The sequence below is a fragment of the Silurus aristotelis genome (genome assembly GCF_946808225.1).
Source record: "Silurus aristotelis genome assembly, chromosome: 29".
Classification (NCBI taxonomy): domain Eukaryota; kingdom Metazoa; phylum Chordata; class Actinopteri; order Siluriformes; family Siluridae; genus Silurus; species Silurus aristotelis.
In genome coordinates, this window is record NC_139602.1 from 11,185,552 (window position 1) to 11,206,144 (window position 20,593).

Consider the following 20,593-nt stretch of genomic DNA (forward strand, 5'->3'; position numbering starts at 1 on the left):
GAACCTCCGTCCGGAACACTTTCAAAGCAGATGAGATTTGTGTTACTGTTTGAGTGATTTAGTTTCAGGATCAATTACCAGTCAAACGCTGAAATAAATCCAATAACTCAAAGGAAATAAAAAAAATCACGGTGTTATTAATATTTCTGTACTATAAATAAATATTTAGGAACTCATTTGTTTCCTATTTTACTGCATGCATATGTGCTGTAATGAAGCAGAGATAATAGCATGCTCGAGTCGAAATTCAAAATGTAATTAAAGTCTTCCAACAGTTTAATTCATTTTCTTTTCATTTTGTGTGTGTGTGTGTGTGTGTGTGTGTGTGTGTGTGTGTGGATCCTGATGGGGTTTTTTATTATATTTGTTGAATTTGATTACAGAACCCATTACAGAACCCATTTATTTATGTTTTCTCAGGGCAGAGACTGAAAGAGGACTTTCCAGGAAGCACATAATAGAAGGTGAGTTGAACTTCAGAACTACACACAACACCGAGGGCGAGGGGACGAGAGAGACGGCGTCTGCAGAATATTTAAAAGCGATAAATAGAAATGTAAAAAAAAAAAAAGAAATATACAGTTTGCTGTCAAATCAATTGAAATGCATTCTTTGTTTATTAATTTGTACTTAATAAGACACTCCTCCTTTTCTCCTGTGTGTGTGTTTATTGCCATTTTAATTAATTTTCAAGTTATTTTACATAACATTTGTTTTGGGGGCGGGGCTTAATATCATTAGAAAAATACATTGCTATGTGAATAAAGACATGAATGATAGAAATGACTGTATGATTGATGTTTTAGCAGGAGTTTATATGTTTATAAACAGAAGGAAAGGGTGTGAGGGAGTTCTCGTTAGGGTTTATTCCTTCACGTGGCGTGACGGGGAGTGAACACACGTTAATGCGTTTGAAACTTCTCAGGTTTAAAAGCTTCACTGGAGAGATTGCAGTTAGACTACGTGGACGTGGTGTTCGCAAACAGACCTGACCCCAACACACCCATGGAAGGTGAGATAACGACACTAAACTGTGTAGCTACAGCACTGTATTGACAAAAGTATTGGGACACCTCAATTTTCCAGCCATGATGTTTCTCCAAACTGTTTGGAAGCACACATGTGTATAGGATCTTCCTCGAGTTGGATTTCGAGGAAGATCTCCTTCTTTAGAGCTCCATCCTTATTGAACACCTCACTTCCTGATCTACATCAGTGCCTGACTTCACTAATACGCCTGTGGCTGAATGAAATGTCACACAGATTTCCACAAAATCAAGTCCCAGATCTTCCCTGAAAACTGGAGTTTATGTTACTGCAGCCAAAGACGTCCTGCACAAGTTTGAGCCTCTAAGTTTATTTGTTGAACCACATATGTGTGGAAAAAACGCCTGGTGTCCCAATACTTTTGGGAATATAGACGCTTTTTTTTCCCCCTGCACTTTCATGCTCAGTAAAAACTCCTGATCCTGGAGCTTGTTGTTTTTCTCTTTTGCTTTGTCATTTCAATGCAATCTATCAAATACTTCATTAAAGAAGGGATCAATCGCTTTTTATTTCTCTTTTGGTAATTTTTCTTCTGGTGGGAATATGATCCATAAATAATTGGACGGTTGTGTGGTTTTTTTATGAATCGATCTGATTGCAGAGACGGTGCGAGCGATGACCCACGTGATCAACCAAGGAATGGCGATGTACTGGGGCACATCCCGCTGGAGTCCCATGGAGATCATGGTGAGTACCTTTAGAGTCACGTCTTCTCCTCTGAGCTCCTATCAGACCAAATGTCTCGGAAAAGCCGAGGAAACTCCTGAGGACAAATCACGGGGCGTTGTGGTAAATGCCACTTTTAGCGCTTCGATAAACATCATAAGGTCAGACAAGAAAATTTTCCGCAGCCTCCAGATCCAACCAAACCCATGCTGAAACTCGTGGTGGTGTTTGCAGGAAGCGTACTCGGTGGCACGCCAGTTTAACCAGATCCCCCCCATCTGCGAGCAGGCCGAGTATCACATGTTCCAGAGAGAGAAGGTCGAAGTGCAGCTGCCAGAGCTCTTTCATAAGATCGGTAAGTGTTCACAAATCACACGCTCCTTACTGTAGATATCTGACTGCAGGAGATTCACCCCATGGTGATTACATTAAAGCTGTCTGGATAACAGGAGTAACCTGAGGGGAATGTGGAAGCACAGTGGTTAAAGCTCTGGGTTACTGATTGGAACATCGAGAGTTTAAACCCCGGTATCACCAAGCTGCCACTGTTGGGGCCCCTAAAAAAGGCCCTTAACCCTCAGTGCTTCAGGGGTGCTGTATCATGGCTGACCCTGTGCTCTAACCCCAGATTCCTTACATCACTGAGATATTCACTGTGCTGTAATGTACATGTGACATGAATAAAGCACAGTTCTTTCTTTCCTTCTTAATTCTTTTTTTTTTAATTCTCCTTTTCTCTCTTTTCCGTTCTTTTTCTTATTTCTTTTTTTTTTCATTGGTTCTTTCTTTTCAGTTTCTTTGTTTTTCTTACTTTTTCTTTCTTGAACGAGTGTTTATCGCTACTTTAATGCTATTTTTCACCTTGACACCGAAGTTTAATCACAATACTGGATTGTGATTGGCTGGAAGTTCGTGTGTGTTAAACACACGCAGGTAGTTCGCATTTGTCAGGTGAATCTAAATGAATGTGCTGCATATAAACCCCTGTAACCATAGTAACATCCAGTTTCAGTTCCATACAGCTTCTGTACAATATCTTTACTGAGCTTGAGGCGCAAGATAAATTTGAAGAAGTGGAGAAGAAAACGTTTCAGATCAGAAATGGAATGAAAAACAGCACCAGGAGTTAACTCCAACAGCTTCTCTCTCTCTTTCATAGGAAAATGATCAACTAACACTTATTCTGCTTCCTCACACCGTCTGAGTGTTTTATATATTAAATATATAGCATGTGTGTATGTGTGTTTCAGGTGTAGGGGCAATGACATGGTCCCCACTGGCCTGTGGGATCATCTCAGGGAAATACGACAGCGGCGTTCCTCCGTACTCTCGCGCCTCTCTCAAGGTACCCCGTGTCCCATCGGTCTCTGATCACCCCTCCATGTTTTGGTCTTTACTTTCTAGATTTCTGCAACATTTGTGGCTTTGTACTGTACGGTGGTTCTCTGTGTCGCTGTTGTTCTAATGGATGTCTTGGTGTCTTCCAGGTTCTAGTTGGGTGTTTTTTTTTTTTTCCTCCTTGTGGGTGTGTGTTGTCTGTGAATGTGCCTTGTCATGGCATGAGCCTTTAGAGTAGTTCCGTCATGTGAGCGTGTCTCTGTGGTAACTCTGAGGAGGACATTTAGGGCCTGCTGTCCATATTCATAACACACACACACACACACACACACACACACACACACACACACACACACACACACACACACACACGAACATAAACATTCCCACAATTTGTGCAGTGGTGTAGAGTATATTCACGTGCGTGTGAAGTGGCATGCAGCATCGTATCTCTGTTGGTCCGGTGGTCATTGGCTGGAGCGCTCACCTCGTCCCCTCACCTCCTCGTGTCCTCAGCGCTCTAACACCTCGCTCATGTTCCGTTCCTCGTGTTCTCACCTGTGTGTGCGAGTCCCGTAAAAACCCGACACTGTGCTGGTGATCTGGACAGTGATGGGTCTTGTGCTTTTTTCAGATCTATGAGTGCTTGGATCATCAAACAGACTGAACCCTTCCCACTGTTAATCTAAAGGAGTCATTTAACTGCTGTCCCAGCACACACACAAACACACACATGCGAATGCTAATTACAGTTATTACAATTTCATTGGTCCAGATTTACATTTACCAGTGTTTGTGTGTTCATGTCTTAAAGTGTCAGTTTGGCAAAAAAAAAAAAACCATTATTTTCTTTTTATCCTAAATGTAGCCGATTCTCCAGTTTTTATGTTCCGTTGAAGCAAGACCATAACCAAACACTTATCTAAGTACATTATGATGCGTATGAGGTGCTATTGAAAAAGAATTTTGCACAGTCACAGGGAGCACCGGCCTTCATAAGTCAGTGCCCCAGAAGGCCTCGTCCTGCCATCAAACTGTTCCCAGGCACACATCTGTACTTACATCTCACTTGTAAACTAGGAGACCCAAACCTGTTCCAGCATGACTATTAAGATCTGCTTTACATGGTTTGGAGTGGAAAATCTTCTGCTATAGAGCTCCAACCCTATTAAACGTCTTCAGGATGAAAGTAAACACTGAAATACAGTGGCTGAATGAGCACAAATCTCCACAAAATCTAGTGGAACATCTTCCCAGAAGAGTTGAGGTTCTTATAAAAGAAAATAAGGATTAAATGTGGAATGTGGTGTTCAAAAAAAGCACATACCAATCCTGTGCTCAGGCATCCAGAAACTTTTATTAATTTTATAATCAGTGCAGGCCGAAACTTTTTCGCTTATTTTCGTTTAGGAAAAATTAAAACAGAAAGGACTCGTGTACTGCAACTGACACGAGCTCATTAATGTAAACATTATTAATTACTTTTTTATTTTTATTTCCTTTTTTTGCCTAACTGCTCCTTTGAAGCTGTTCAGACAGAGGGAAGTGTATCATGTGTCTGTGTCGGTGCTGGGAAAGACAGTCACGTGTTTAAAAACAGGCCCTTGTTCATTCAAGCCCTGCTGGGAAAGTGTGTGTGTGTGTGTGTGTGTGTGTGTGTGTGTGTGTGTGTGTGTGTGTGTGTGTGTGTGTGTGTGTGTGTGTGTGTGTGTGTGTGTGTGTGTGTGTGTGTGTGAGCAGCAGCAGCGTTTGTGCATGCATGCACAGGGCCCTTGTTTTTGAGCAGGTGTGCTGTGTCATTACCAGGGCTACCAGTGGTTGAAGGACAAGATCTTGAGCGAGGAGGGCCGGCGTCAGCAGACGAAGCTGAAAGAGCTGCAGGCCATCGCCGAGCGGCTGGGGTGCACGCTGCCACAGCTCGCCATCGGTACGCTAAACACACACACTGCCGCTCTCTCTCTTTTTGTCTGTCTGTCCGTCCGTCCTGAACCTCGCTCTCTCTTTCTCTCCGCAAGCCCCAAACACACACTCTGAACCCTTCAACACACCCTTCCATCTTCATTCTCAGACCAAAAACTAGACTGAATGAGTGTGTGAATGATGGTGTGACCGAGTGAAAGTGTGAATCCCTTATAGTCCATGAGCTGGGAGCCCAGTGGAAAAGGCACTGGGATACTGATCAGAATGTCGGGGTTCAAGCCCCGGTATCGCCAAGCTGCCATTTTTGGGGCCCCTGAACAAGGCCCCTAACCCTCTGTTCTCCAGGGGTGTTGTATCATGGCTGACCCTGTGCTCTGACCCCAGCTTCTGAACAAGCTGGAATCAAAATTCCGAGATGAACACAGTACCTCCTATCATATTATATACACACACACACACACACACACACACACAGCAGGGGCATATCCAGAATAAGACCTGCAATCATTTAAACCAGTGGGGTCAGAAAACTTTTCAACATCTCACTGGGATCAGTGAAAGAAAGAAATCTTGGTATTGTGGGGAGGGAGACATGTTTAATTTTAATAATCGCTGGGATGAAGTTATTTGTCGGATGACTGATAGGACACTCAAAACTATAGCAATACATTTTTATCATCAGGAGAAAATTCCCCAAAATATCCCTTCTGGCAGAATCCAATGTCCATTCAACATTTTTTGCTGGACTGTAATACTTTTACCCCTTTGAGAAAACTGTTTATTGTTGATACTTTTGTAAAGGTTTTTAATCAATTTTATCCAAATTTAGTCTTAGATTTGTAGAAAAAAATGTATATTAAACATATTATTTAGTTTAATATTTGTATAATTAAACCTGGCTTTCACCATGAATCTAGCCATAGAATTGGTACTGACATGGTATAAAGGAAAGAAAAGAAGAAAGCTCTTCTTACACTCGTGCAACTGTGATACACTTTAACACCGTCACAAAGGAGCTGTATAGAAATTCTGACATAAGTGTTCAATTATTTATAATGACCATTTATAATTCACAGCAAACATTTGTTTTCTGTATGTGATTCTATAGATTTAAATGAATAAATACTATGAGCTCTAAGAGGGAGTGATGGAACGTAATTCAGCCGCTTAAACAAGTGTCTGTGATTTTAAAATGTACAGTCTAACACAAAGTCCTTCATGTGTAAAGAACGCTATTACGTTTTTGTTTTTAAACTGGTTTCCAAACACATAAGGGGAGATGAGGAACTCTAGGGAAGGAACCTAAACCAAAAAATATACATCATTCATTTTAAACCTGGACACGCCCCTGCATTTCATCAGCCCCTGCCATTTCCTCCTGAACTCCATTAATCCCTGTTTCCTCACCCAGCTGCAAATTCCTGACCAAGCCACCAGCACCGGTACTTATCAGACTGATCCCTACAGTTACACCACAACTGATGGTTCTTTTCCATATACCAGATAGTACCGATCTATACTGCAGCACTGGTACCGATAGTACTGATCTATACTGCAGCACTGGTACCGATGTAGCTGTCCCTCTAAACGTTTCTAAATAGATGTTGGTGCAGTTCATTTTTTGAAGGCTAATCGCGTGCGTGCGTGCGTGTGTGTGTGTGTGTGTGTGTGTGTAATTCAGTTTAATCTAAAAGAATGAACTGATATGTGCAGTTCTGAAGATCGATTTACACAACACTGTATAAAACACACGTTCTACATGTCAGATCCCCGCAGAGTTTTCTCCACGTGTGGGTGTGTGTGTGTGGGTGTGTGTGTGTTGCATGCGTGATCCTGAGGGAGCTGCAGCGGTCAGCACATGGCTTATCTCACCTCCGACTCTAAACCTCTCTGCGATTTCTTTTTTACAAACAAAAAAACAAATGCATTATCTCTGCCCTGGTGTTGGGAGCTATGGTAACGGTGTGGTCTGATGGCTTGGAGGTGTGTGTGTGTGTGTGTGTGTGTGTGTGTGAGAGTGTGTGTGTGTGTGTGAGAGTATGGGTGGTAGAGTTAACTACAGTGTGTGTTCATTTTAGATATGGCTTTATTTTCTGCAGTGTTTGAAATCTTTGAGCTTGTTATGGACGGCCGAGAGAGTGTGTGTCTGTCTGTCTGTGTGTGTGTGTGTTAGTGTGGTAGTGTTAGTGTTGTATCAGGTGTGATTATGTGCTGATCCTCTGCAGCGTGGTGCCTAAGGAATGAAGGAGTCAGCTCTGTGCTTTTAGGAGCCTCCAACACGGAACAGCTCATGGAGAATATAGGAGCGATACAGGTGAGAACATCATGCTGCACAACCACACAGTCAGGATGGTGGTCATTTTTTTTTTTTTTTGTCCTTCTCCTTACTTATTATACTTGCTTAAAAAATAATTTAACCTCCAGCACACCTGAGCCAAGTGACCTGTAAAGTATTTAAACACAGCCATGTCATGCTGTTAATCTACAATTACCTACACTGTATAGACAAAAGTTTGTGGACACCTGACCATAAAATCAGGAGGTTTGGGAAACTCAGTGGTTAAGATGTTGGACTTCTGGTCAGAAGGTCATGAGTTTAAATCCCAGCACCACCAAGCGGACACTGCTGAACCCCGCGATGTCGTAAATGCTCCATGGAGAAAGAGAGAGCTTTTACAGCGTGTGCAGGTTCGACTGTTGTTCAGCCCAGTAATTGTGATTTCTTTCTTTCTTTTTTTTTCCTCCCGCAGGTCCTTCCGAAGTTGTCGTCCTCCATCGTGCACGAGGTGGACAGCATACTGGGGAACAAGCCCTACAGTAAAAAGGACTACCGCTCGTAGTGCGCGTGTGTGTGTGTGTGTGTGTGAGTGCGGAGCCCAGGGGCCGCCCTGCCCCGAGCCCTTTGCCTGTTCCTCCGTTCGTCAGCTTGAGCTTTTACTGAATGATTAAGCAGCGCATGAGACCGACAGGTTACACACTCCGACCCTGCAAGAGAAGCCTCGTAGACAAGTACAAACTTCACACCTGGGGTTTAAAATGATTTGGGGTTTTATTTTGAGAAAAGAGAAGGTACCATTTTATTACAATTTAACAGAAAGACGGAAGAGTTAGGAAGAAAAAAAAATTAAGAATGGTAAGAAAGGGGACAAAAGAAATGGCACCTGCTCGCTTGGCTGTAGGGAATTTCTTTCTTTTTTTTTTTTTTTTTTTTTTTAATACTTCAATGCATATTTGACCAAAAAAGTGTGTGTGTAAAAAATGAATACAGCGCTTAAGTTCATCCAGCTGATCGGTTAATGGTTCGTTGCACGTCTCCCATAATCACTCGTGAGGTCTGTTTGTCTCAATTTCTATCTATCTATCTATCTATCTATCTATCTATCTATCTATCTATCTATCTATCTATCTATCTATCTCTGTCTGTCTGTCTGTCTGTCTGTCTATCTATCCTGCAACCATTCACTGTCGTCTGCGTCCCGATTGCACACGCCCCCCTCCCCTTTTTTTCGCAGATGAGCCAATCAGCACTTTAAGAGCCCATCAGAGGGTGTGGCTATGGGAGGCTCCGGTGTTTAAACACAACTACGTGCATCATTTTGTTTTTGTATCTCTGTATTGTTTGTGCATTTTCTGATCAACAGCCCTGAGATATACAACTCCCTCCCCCTCCGCCCTCAGAGCAGTAACCGATTATATCCCAAACCCAGTTTCTGCATCCTGGCAAAAAAAAAAAAAAAGAAATATTGAGCGTTTTGCGTATTTATTATTGACGGCGTTAAATATATATACAGTATAAATATATCAGTCTTTCACGCCTGCAGTTTATTTACGAGCATCTGTTCGGAACCGCGACGCGTGTTTGAATATGTTTATTGCGCATGCCGTGTCTCACTTTTAGACGCCGGACGTAATTGTCGTCACACACACGTGGCTAAAGCCAAAGATGCTGATAAACCCCCTGAGCTCTGTCTGTAACACGTCTCACTGTATCCAATCCGCTACCCAGTGAGAAAATCATCTAACAGCATGTTCTCTATATAATAAACAAAAGGAATGAAACGCCTCCTCTCACGTGTATATATAAATATATATATACTCACTCTGGCCAAGATACTTAGGCGTATAAACACGTATATATATTTGCTATATGTTAGGAATGTCATTAGATCTTTTTCTGCATCACGTACCAACGAGTTCAGACGCAGCCGATGGAAAAACGACTTACGAGCGATTTCTCGATGAAATCTGCACACTATGCATTAAGTTTGCGTGTGCGAGTTTTCATTTATGCATTTCTGTGGACGCTTTTATTTGCCTTAAACCGATACACACACACACCCCCCCCCCCCCCCCCCCCCCCCGATAAATCGACCGCGTCTCACAGGACGAGGGGAGAAAAAGAAACGTATACCGGAGCAGCTTTTATAGCATTGATTGCACTTTATCGATTGTTATTCAGTCCCACGTTTTCAGACTTGAGGGGGAAAAAATCAGACGAAACGAGTCGTATGAAGATTAGATTAGATTAGATTAGATTAGTGAATTTGAGGTCAAAACCTTATAGTTGTGCTTTGGTTTAGTTTATGTTTAGACGCTACACATCACTGTGCTCCATACAGTAGATCTGTTTCTCCTGCTGTGTGTGTGTGTGTGTGTGTGTGTGTGTGTGTGTGTGTGTGTTTCGAACATTTAGGACTTCTCGGAGGTAAAAAATAAAAAAGGTTCTGGATCTTTGAAAATGTTTAACACGTAAAAAAAAAAAAAAAAAAATCGCCGTGTTTTCGTCTGTTTAATTTGTGGAAACGTCAAAAGTCTCGTCCGCATGTGCTTTTTTTTGTTGTTGGTTTGGTTTCCGGCGTCGCCCTGTTTCTGTGTTGGAGATCGATCTCAGGAAAGAAGGGCATTACTGTGTGTTCGTCTGCGCTGCGATCATTAGTACAGCGTTCTGTAGTGCACTAGCGCCACGCGTGGTCATGAGTAAGTACTGCATCTGAGATATCAATTAGCAAAAAGAAAAAATTTATCAGTGGTACTCGCTTGCTGTCGAAACTCGTTCACTAGAGAAACGTGTCGCGCTTTTTCGTCGTCTTCTCATCTATACTGAAAAGCGTAAAGAGATGGAAAAGGAACAGTGCTTTAACTTTTCCACATGAAACGCGTTTGTTTGTTTTTATTATAATTAGATTAAGCACATGGCTGATTGTGGTGATCTGAAATCTGCTTCTAAAGCATCTTCGGCTGAAAATAATTTTTTACGTTCAGAGGGAATAAAGGAGAGGGATTCTTCGTTGCCCTGAGATGATGATGATGATGAGCATCTGTTTGCACTGATTATGCATTTTAAAGAACTCTGTATAATGTATACAAACGCCAAGCTTACATTTTCCACCTGTGCGTGGAGCGATTCTGTACATCCAGACAGATATCTGTATATAGTTTGACCTTTGTACATATATACATAGAACATGGATGTGATCACTTTCGGCCTTTTTTCTTTTTCTTTTCTTTTTTTTTTTTTTTACTTTCATTAGCAGGCATTGCTAACTGCATTGTGCTTGAATTGAAATTTAGATCTGTACAGCTTCAGTATCTCTGAAATGGAAATGATAAAATATTAATGACTGTTTCGTCTCCTCTGCTTTTTTTTTTTTTTTTTTTTTTAATATATAAGTTTTATTTCCATTTAAAAATAAATAAATGACACAATCCGGCGCTTAGGATTTCAGTTTTTTTTGGGGGTTTTTTTTTTATCACAAACAACAGTCTTTAAAAAAACATTTAAATGTCCATCATATATAAATACATCACCCTTGAGATCAGGCCTTAAATAAGGCCACTGCAGTATTATTATTATTATAGTACATAACTGCTGATTATAAATTCAATACAAGCAAATTAGCACCATGAAAAAAACCTAATGCTCTTCTAATACACACAACTGTGTTTACTTCCATCTGCTCGTTACAGATTCTATTTTTTATTTATAGATTTTAGAGGTTTCATCCCAGCTAGAGGAACCCGGCAGGAGCTGCTCATGACGCTGGCCAGTAAGAGAAGGTTTAATGCTGTTGGTCTGAGAAACAGCTTCCACTTTCTACACTATCCTGCTTCACTTTTGACACGTGTGTATCTTCTGTTTTACTCGGTAGCCTCGTTAGCTTCATAGCCTCACTCCAAAAAAATAAAAAAAAGTATAGAAACCAATTCTTGACACCAAACGTGCCCAAAAACTAATCACTTTGGTGGATTTAAGTTCCAGGTAAATCTGTGTGTGTGGGAACGAGTAACTACAGAAGGACATACATTAAAATATTTCTTTCTTCATTTCTCGTGATCTCAACATAAACATTGTTTCCCCCGTAGTCAGTACTTAATTTTTTTTGGTATTCGACTTTAGACCGAATGAATGTTCTCCATGATGCTGCGCTGATGCTGAATACACTGGAACACAAGGAAACAATGTTTGTGAAGATCAAGAGAAAACTGTGTCGTGATGATGAGAATCTCTTTTATGTCACAAGAAAGGAATATAATGCATATAACAAATATAACAATCAGAAACAAAAAGCTCATAAATTCAAGTGTCCTGAAACAAGTGTGTGTGTGTGTGTGTGTGTGAGACGAGAAGTTGCTGATCCTACAACAAAAGTCTATGAAACACAAAAATGTGGGTTAAAGTGCTCTGTGTGTGTGTGTGTGTGTGTGTGTGGTCGTCAGTGCAGCTCACAGAACACACACATGACCAATGGCTTCTCAGAGCGTGACGTGTGTGTTGTCCCTCACAGTCTTCCACATGCAGAGATGAAGCAGGTGAGTGAAGCCCAAGAGGAAGAACAGATCTCTCCACTTTTTCTTTAGCTGCTTCACTGTGTGTGTGTGTGTGTGTGTGTGTGTGTGTGTGCGCGTGTGCGCTATAACACGTTGTTTAGCTGCAGCAACTCCTCACCCATGTCCTGGCTGCTCAGCGGTGGAGGTCCATCTGTGGACATGAGCAGATTACACACCATTTCCATGTTTCTTCTCACACACACGTTCTTGTTCACAAGCAGTGGTTCTGGTCTTTACCTGCTTTCTACCACTTATTAAACTGTACACCGAAAACTAAATGGCCAGAAGTTTTGGGACACCTGATTGATTGAACACCATTGGGGATAAATGTGATCACTGACTGCACAATCCCAGGAACCTCCTCATCATCTCACCTACATCAGTACCTGACTTTACTAACACACTTGCAGCTGCATGAATCTCAGAAAAGTGGAGCTGGTTATAACAGCAAAGGGGGAGATGGAATGTTTAAATGTCCAAAAACTTTTGGGCCTCCTGGTATTTTAAGAGAAACATCATGCAGTATCAGATATAAGTAATTGAGGGTCGGGTCAGTACCAGTACCCAAATGAATGCAGCAGTATTACAGGTTGTATGTAATCTAAAAAATGCTCTTAATGTTTCCTGTGGACTGCGTGGAAACACCTTTTTCATGTTCCTTTCATTTCTATGCAACAAACTCATGTGATGTGAAAGTCTGATGATTGACTGACCAACAAATCTATTAATATCCAGATGTTCCACTTTATTCTAAGTGAAAACTCCTCCTTTATCATGAGGAAAAGCTTCACACACTCTCAGCATCCGGACACTTCGTTTCTCCAAACGCTCTTTTAAAACACGCCTAAGATGTTCTTCACTAGTTGGACTTTTCTTCTTCATCCCAGAGAAGTTCAATAGGATTCAGGTGTGGTGACTGGGCAGGACGTTCCATGATCAACAGTTTCGATGATGGAGCTTCGGCTCATCACCTCGTTGTACGGTGAAGTTGGAAGAGCCGCAGTCCAGACGGAACTGCATGGTGATGAAGTACGGAACGGGCGATGTGTTGGTCCAGGATTCATTTCACTTTCCGGAATCTTCTCTTCTCCAAAACAACCTCAAACCATTAACCTTCCACCTCCATGTGTGAGTGTGGGGCTGAGACACTCTGATCACATCTTCTCTCCTGTTCTCCGTCTCACACAAGTTCTTTTGGTAGACACAAACATGTCCCATTTCATCCACTCATTCAGTGTCCAATTACTGTGTGGTTTTGCTTTTTTACTGGTTTTGTTGCATAGAAACAAAATTCAACGTTAAAAAAAAAACAGGTGTTTCCCCACTTTTCACAGCCAAAGTTCTAAACAGGAACAGAAACTCAGGTGTGGAGCTAAAGAAAGAAGAAAGCGTCTTTACCTTCTGTACACGTGGGACCGATCCATCCTTTCACACAGACGCAGCGCCCGTTACGACTGTCACACTGCGCTCCGTTCTCACACTCGCAGCTTAATGAGCAGTCTGGTCCGAACCGGTTCACTCCACAGTCTAGCACACACACACACACACACACACACAATAAAAGACTACAGAGTAACGTCTGGAGAAATCGTATCACAATCGGTGTAATGCTGAAAGCTGACTGATCTGTAGCTCCGACGTTCACGTTCACGTGATGAGTGTTTGTGTGTTTCTGTAGTAAAAACTCATACCCCAGAAACAGAACATAAAATACTAACAAACTAGTTTCAGAAACAGTTTTTAATATCAGATCATTAATGTGGTGATGGAGGATTTAACATTAAAGGAGTCTCCAGTTTCAGCTGTTTATTACAGACTAAGTGCTTTATAAGTTTACTGTAATACACTTTATGGCCAAAAGTTTGTGGACACCTGAGCATAAGATTGCTGCTATGTGCTTCTTGAACATCCACTTAAACGTTTAATCCCAGTTTACTGTTCTAATAGATTTTGTGGAGATTCATTCAGCCATAAGGGTTTTGGTGAAGTCAGGTAGTGATGTAGTTTATTGGAGGAGGTCTGGGGTGCAGTCAGCGTTCACATTCATCCCAAATAGGGTCAGAGCTCTATTGCAGGAGATCTTCCAGCAAAACCAAAAGTTTGGAGAAGTCTGGTGTCCCAATACTTTTGCCAGCATAGCGTATCCAATAACTTTTGTAATTGGTTCAGAAACTCACCTGCGTCACAGCTGGGTCCGGTTTTCCCCGGTGCACACAGGCAGGAGCCACTCACTGGATCACACCGTGTACCGTCTGCACAGTCACATGACTTGGAGCAATTCGGCCCGTACGTTTTCCGCTCACACGCTGAAACACAGGGGCGTTGGGAAGAGTTTCATTATTCGTATAAGATTTGAGATGAAATAATCGGTTTGTTTAGTGGAAGAAGATGATGGTTTGGGAAATCGATCTTTTTTTCTTCACGCTTTGACTCTCAGGCGGCGGTGGACGAAGTGCACAATGTATTTGAGTAAAAGTAACGATACACTCAGTAAATATTACTCCAGTGCTCCTTTTTCTACTTTTACTCAAGTGAAAGTTTCAAGTTTTTGCCCTCAAATGTACTTAAGTGTCCAAAGTGCTATGATTTATGTTTCTGTGTAAAGACTCGAATGTGACTCTCAGCACACTGATCTATTAATAGAATGATATTAATGACTCAAACACTGATTGATTTCTATTACAATTATTATGAGCACAAAAACCTTTAAATAAAAACGTGTAAATGAGGTCACGTGTGTTGTGTCGAGTTCGAGTCTGGAGTTTCTTCATCATTGATTCCTCTCTAAATGTTCTGCTTGATGTTGAACTGATGCTGAACTGTATGTTGGTGATCAGTAGCTGCACCGAGCGTTGATCAGAACACGTGTAAAACAGAGCGTGCGCTCGATCCTGATTGGTTGTTTCTCACACGAGAATAAGTTTTTTTTATCCTCATTATTAAAAAGACTCGACTGATTTCACTAAATGTAGTAAAAAGTAAAACGTGTGAGTTTGTGATGGAGTGAAGTTACAGTAAAAATCTCCACAAATGGAAAAACTTCAGTAAAGTTCAGATACGTGACAAAACTTAAGTACAGAAACGAATTACATTCACTTCATCACCGATATCAGGATCATAAAAACACCCAAATTGTCGTTATACAGTATTGATTAATTGTCATTTCTGAATCTGGCTCCTGGTCACGTTTCAGAATATTTGCACATAATCGAGGAGTAACAAGTGAAGATTTGGTGTAACGTCTTAAATGTGTTACTCCTTATATTTCAGCCCGTGTGTATAGGTGTGTGTGTGTGTGTGTGTGTGTGTGTGTGTGTATAGATGTGTAACCTTTCTGGCACTGTGACCCCCAGTAACCAGCAGAGCAGATACAGCGTCCATCACTGGGACGACACAGAGCTCCGTTCATACACTCACAGTGCTGCTGACACCGATGTCCATACAGACCTACTGGACAAACTGTAACACACACACACACACACACACACAACTTGCTGAAAAGAAGTAAGAGAAAACTGCTGGGCTAATGATTAACAATGTCCCTGAGGGTTAGAGATGTGAGTGAGTGAGAGAGAGAGAGAGAGAGAGAGAGAGAACCTCACCATGCTCACACACGTGACCGTAGTACCCTGGTCCACACCGGCAGGTTCCTGTCACCCCATCACATGTGTTGTTGTGCTGACACACACATTTCAGCACACAGTTCGGACCGTACCATCCCTCAGGGCATTCTGACACACACACACAACCCTTTTAAAGAAAGTCATTCTACACTACGCAATAGTTGGAAATAAGACCAGGTGTGGAGCGTGATTTATAACAGTAAGAGTGTTAAACTCCGCCTACTTTTTAATTTCATTGGTGCATGTGTGCATAATAAATAGTCTGATTGGTCGGTTCTAATATGAAAAGTAGCTGTTGATGTTAATGGTAATAACGAAGCCTCACCTTTCTCACAGTGCAGCCCAGTGAAGCCCAGACCACACGTACAGTTCCCAGAGACGCCGTCACACACACCTCCATTACTGCAGTTACAGCGCTGAGAGCAGTCTACACCATACCAGCCTGCAGCACACTCTGAGTATATACACACACACAGAGTTTAGGAGATTTTTTCATTCTGTTATTTATATCCAAATACAAGCAGAGACTGAGGACATAAACCCACACTGTACAGTCAAACCTTCAGCCCTGGAAAATCTCTCATTAAATCCATTTCTGTTCCATATTACAGACGACATCAGCAAATCCCAATCACCAAATAATTAAATACATTAATAATACTACATTTTACGATGTGATCTTCCCTGTGCTTTCACACACTAATCCATATTTCAGATTTGGAAGTTGAGAGAATGAAAATGACTCATGCATTGTAAAAACATCACACTGTATTGTAGAGCACTCATCTACTGCACATATCACAGCAGAATGAATGGAGTACGATAGAGATACATGTATATAAAGTTCTAGTAGTGCAGGATGTGTGTTAGGCACAATATATGTAACGAACGTGGTATAAACAGTGTGGGTGAAAAGAAACTGGTCCATATTACAAATACAAATTTATTCAAACAAATTGTACATGTTCTTTATTACAGAGGAAAATAAAAGCAAATCATTTGTGAGGTCCACGTCGTCCCAGCTAACGTTCTGGAAAATGCTGCTTTAATCACGTGCGCGCGCACGTACGCACAAAACGTGGTGGTTCATCCTGCATGAACAGAAGGTCACCAAGTTCTATAGCCATTAAATGTTGCCTAGTTACTTTTCACCCACCCTGTACATCTTTATATTTATTCTTAGTGCACTTGCTCACCAGCTCGTGCACATTTTCACTGTCTTTAGATTTATTTGTTGTACATAAATCTACATATATTTGCATATTTATCTGCACTTGTCAGGGTGCACAATTGCTACTATTTGCACTTCTGGTAGAGGTGAAACTGCATTCCTTCCCTCCTTTCCTCCTTCCTTCCCTAGTCTTTATAGGCCAAGTACATTCATTAATGAATAGTGTGAATTTGGTGAATGCTTTTTATTGTTTTTTTGGTGCATTATGCAGTGTAAGACAGTAACTCAGAGGTGCATTTAGTTTTGATCCTGTACTATTCTATGCAATACTGCACTGTACCATACTACAGCATACCATTTCACATCTCAGCTTTGGAAGGTGACTGAACCAGAACAGAAGATTTGGTGAAGATCAGATTTTCTAGGTCTAAAAACAACATCTTCAGATTTCCACCAAATTCAGTGTGTGTTGAGATCATCAACCCTAACACAGGGGTGTGTTTACTTTTACTCTACCACACCGTGGATACAGGTACACACCGTGAATCTGGTGAAGATCTGAGAACACGATTTTAGACCGCAAAATAACAGTAAGGGGTTAAACGTCTGTGTTTTTTATTCTCTCAGAAACGAATCACCCTTCAGGGATTCAAATCACTCGCCCGCATGAGTTTAAGTCCTGAGAACTTTATTTTTTGGCCAAAAAAACCCTGTAAAACTACGTGCCTGTAAAATTATCTGTACAGTAGCTGATCTATAAAACCAGACACACTGTTTCTCAGTCACGAACCTTGTCCACAATCATCTCCTCGGCGCCCAGGAGCGCACACACACCTCCCTGTCACCGGGTCGTTCCTCACCCCGTCCCTGCAGACGGCAACGTGGGCACAGTCCTGCCCGTAACGCCGGGGTGGACACGCTGAAACAGAAAGCGCACATTACACAGCGCTTACAGCAAATGTAAGAGTTTATTCATTGTGCAGGAATAAAAGACTCACTGATGTTGCACTGAGCTCCAACAAATCCAGGAGGACATCTGCATGCGCCCGTGGTGGCCTCACACACGCCGCCGTTCACACACCGACACTCTCGCTCGCAGTCTGGACCGTAGCGCCCGCTAGCGCACTCTACACCAGGAATACACGGAATTATAGCCGATTAAAGCGGCTGTATGTGATTTTTATAGATGATGCCCAGTAGGAGGAGCTGTGTGTGCTTTAGGCATTTTTATTTATGGAAATTTGTATGTGAGTTTAGAGCTCATTTATGGCCAGAAAAATACAAACAGACACTTTAAAAAAAAAGAATAATAATCATGTCTGTTGCAGGAAATGATGTCTTGTATTGTTGAAATCATATTAGAAATATAAGAATGAATACATTTAACTTTTTTAAAGAAAGAAATAAAGTCCATCTTACCCTGATCACACAGGGGCCCGGTGTACCCCGGGGCGCAGTAGCAGACTCCTGACACTGGGTGGCAGAGCTGGTTCCTCTCCGAACACTGACACACCTGATTACAATTGAGGCCGAAGGTACCGGGCAGGCAAGCTGTGAAAAATATGGAAACTGAAATAAGGTGTGTGTGTGTGTGTGTGTGTGTGTGTGTGTGTGTGTGTGTGTGTGTGTGTGTGTGTGTGTGTGGGAAGGTACGACTTCAGCTGCACTCACTCTGCTCACAGCCGTTGCCTGTGTAACCAGGCGAGCAGCCACACTCTCCGCTGATGTGGTGGCAGGAAGTACCTTGTGAACACGTGCACACGTGGGAGCAGTCAGTACCGAAGGTTCCAGGAAGGCAGGCTGAAAGAGACGAGTTATTAATGATGTTACAGTTTTACCAAAACTTTTTTGAGACGTCCAAAAAACAGTCCAGGGTTTGCCTTAAAATCTAGTGTGTGTGTGTGTGTGTGTGTGAGAAAGTGAATGATGAGCAGACCTTTATCACACTGAGCTCCTCGCCAGCCTGCTGGACACAAACATCTACCAGTGACATGATGACAAGACGCTCCGTGTTCACACTCGCAGTGATTGTTACAGCCCACACCAAAGCATCCTGCTGTGCATGCTGACCACACACGCACACACACACACACACACACACACACACACACACACACACACACACAATATATCTATAACAGGTTCTGACAAAATTATGTCATATGATTGTGTATCTATGCAGCAGGTAAATGGAGGAATCATCTGCCACACAGGAGTCTGAAAATGAGAAGAATATCCCGGAAAGCAGAACCGGATCACACTCGTCTCCACTCCTACCTTTCTCACAGCGCTGTCCGATCCAGCCTGGTCCACACACACACTGTCCAGTCTGCCCGTCACACAGCCCTCCATTCTCACACTCACACTCCTGCTGACAGTCCGGCCCAAAGCGTCCCGGGACACACTCTGTACACACACCGCAAACACACACCACTAAATACAGGCTTCTGTACCGAACCCAAATAAAACAACTGATTCTTATCAACGCTGGGAAACTGTAGGCTTTAATGATATGTTTATATAAAGTGTGTGTGTGTGTGTGTGTATGTGAGCAGCTCCACAGATTAAGGACGTGTAGTAATTAGATATAATTGCTCTGTAATTAACAGGAAGTCGGTATTATCTGCAGATGTGTTGCTTCCACTCGGAAAAATGACTCTGTGTTTATACACTAATAACCTGAAGTGAATTAGATTTCAAACTGGCGTGCAGTCGAACATTTGTATTACCAGAAGTCTTCCAGATGTGTCTGGTTTGCAAGCACACACACACACACACACACACACACACACACGCACACACACACACACACACACACACACACAGGATTGCAAGAGCTGCACTACTAAGTGTTATTAGCGTTATTAGAAGCCCGCTGGAGGCAGGCAGGAGACGGAGGTTTACGCCTGAGGTGGTCTAAAAGACAGCGTGAGACCGAAAGCGCCCATAAACTCTCACCGCCATTTAGCGCCGTTTGGCGCTAACGTGCTGCCAAACAGCGGCAGGAGACTCGATGATGTCAGAACTGCATCATAAATCCCCAGATTGAGTTCCAAGTACAGAAATAGCATTTATATCATTTATACGTTTCCGCACAACTCCAGTCTGATCTTTTTTGTCGACTTTGCCCCCCAGACGACTTTAACAGCAGTGTTTTTTAATTGGTTAATGATTTAATTGGATTTAACAGCTTCCATGTGTCCTGGATGTTATTATGGTGAATGTGTTGACTGGGTTTAGTGCTGAAAGAGCAGCAGAGCAGCACAGACGGAGCTCAGGGGAGTCAATTAGAAAACCGTGCCAAAAAAACATAAAAATAAATAAATAGCACTAAATGACTAAAGGTCATGATATTTACATCGAGGTATTGAATAGAGTTTGGCGTGAGAGTGCTGGAGAACGTTTCACATGTACACCCTAAAAATGTAGTGATGTGCATCATCTCCATTATGGTGGCTGACGTGATTCATATCTCAATAATCACAAAAAAAATTAAACAATAAAAAAATTATAAAACCAGATGTTTATTTTCTTGTTGTGTCTGCAGTAAGTCACAGCTCTACCTCTGCCATGTTAATCTGGATCATTCGGCTCTGGGACCTGCTCAGTGCTGCACTGTTACAGTGTTAGTGTGTTTGGTTGTTGCACTTAATGTTGTTTGGACAAGTGGACTGTATGTAGTTTTGTTGTTCTGGTTAGTTTTGTGGTCTTGTGTGTTGTTTTTTTATTGCATCTCTCTCTCTCTCTCTCTCTCTCTCTCGTTCTCTCTCCCTCTTTCTCTCTCCCCCCCTCTCCCACCGATACTCACCGCGCTCACAAGCTGGTCCCGTCCACCCACTCGGACAGGTACAGCGTCCATCCACGTGATCACACCTCCCTCCATTCTCGCACAAGCACCTCTGACTGCAGCCCAACCCGAACAAACCCACCAGGCATTCTGGGAAAATAAAGCATGCTTCGTCTCAGACAGACCTCATAACACAATACTGAGACGCTGCTG

General features: G+C 42.2%; 2 protein-coding genes across 9 annotated transcripts in view; one reads left to right on the plus strand and one right to left on the minus strand.

Annotated features, from left to right (window-relative positions):
- Positions 1 to 8,251, plus strand: part of kcnab2a (potassium voltage-gated channel subfamily A regulatory beta subunit 2a) — a 61,874-nt gene extending 53,623 nt beyond the window's left edge. For all 7 annotated transcript variants that reach the window (XM_083535365.1, XM_083535368.1, XM_083535367.1 and 4 more), the window contains 8 exons: positions 421 to 464; positions 926 to 1,012; positions 1,649 to 1,734; positions 1,948 to 2,068; positions 2,964 to 3,058; positions 4,858 to 4,978; positions 7,197 to 7,285; positions 7,722 to 8,251. In XM_083535365.1, the coding sequence (XP_083391491.1) occupies positions 421 to 464; positions 926 to 1,012; positions 1,649 to 1,734; positions 1,948 to 2,068; positions 2,964 to 3,058; positions 4,858 to 4,978; positions 7,197 to 7,285; positions 7,722 to 7,811 (733 nt within the window). In that variant the 3' untranslated portion in view covers positions 7,812 to 8,251. The remainder of the gene's footprint in view (positions 1 to 420; positions 465 to 925; positions 1,013 to 1,648; positions 1,735 to 1,947; positions 2,069 to 2,963; positions 3,059 to 4,857; positions 4,979 to 7,196; positions 7,286 to 7,721) is intronic.
- The window catches only part of megf6b (multiple EGF-like-domains 6b), an 88,896-nt gene that overhangs the window by 22,503 nt on the left and 45,800 nt on the right, over positions 1 to 20,593 (minus strand). The window contains exons 28-41 of one of the 2 annotated variants that reach the window (XM_083535235.1): positions 20,402 to 20,530; positions 18,871 to 18,999; positions 18,530 to 18,658; positions 18,265 to 18,393; positions 18,013 to 18,144; positions 17,592 to 17,720; positions 17,384 to 17,512; positions 15,748 to 15,876; positions 15,402 to 15,530; positions 15,130 to 15,258; positions 13,977 to 14,105; positions 13,198 to 13,326; positions 11,918 to 11,950; positions 10,686 to 11,412 (exon numbers count right to left, since the gene is read on the minus strand). In XM_083535235.1, coding sequence (XP_083391361.1) covers positions 11,342 to 11,412; positions 11,918 to 11,950; positions 13,198 to 13,326; positions 13,977 to 14,105; positions 15,130 to 15,258; positions 15,402 to 15,530; positions 15,748 to 15,876; positions 17,384 to 17,512; positions 17,592 to 17,720; positions 18,013 to 18,144; positions 18,265 to 18,393; positions 18,530 to 18,658; positions 18,871 to 18,999; positions 20,402 to 20,530 — 1,655 coding nt within the window. In that variant the 3' untranslated portion in view covers positions 10,686 to 11,341. Of the gene's footprint in view, positions 1 to 10,685; positions 11,951 to 13,197; positions 13,327 to 13,976; positions 14,106 to 15,129; positions 15,259 to 15,401; positions 15,531 to 15,747; positions 15,877 to 17,383; positions 17,513 to 17,591; positions 17,721 to 18,012; positions 18,145 to 18,264; positions 18,394 to 18,529; positions 18,659 to 18,870; positions 19,000 to 20,401; positions 20,531 to 20,593 lie in introns of those variants that run through there. The other variant, XR_014532452.1, reaches the window with a different exon arrangement.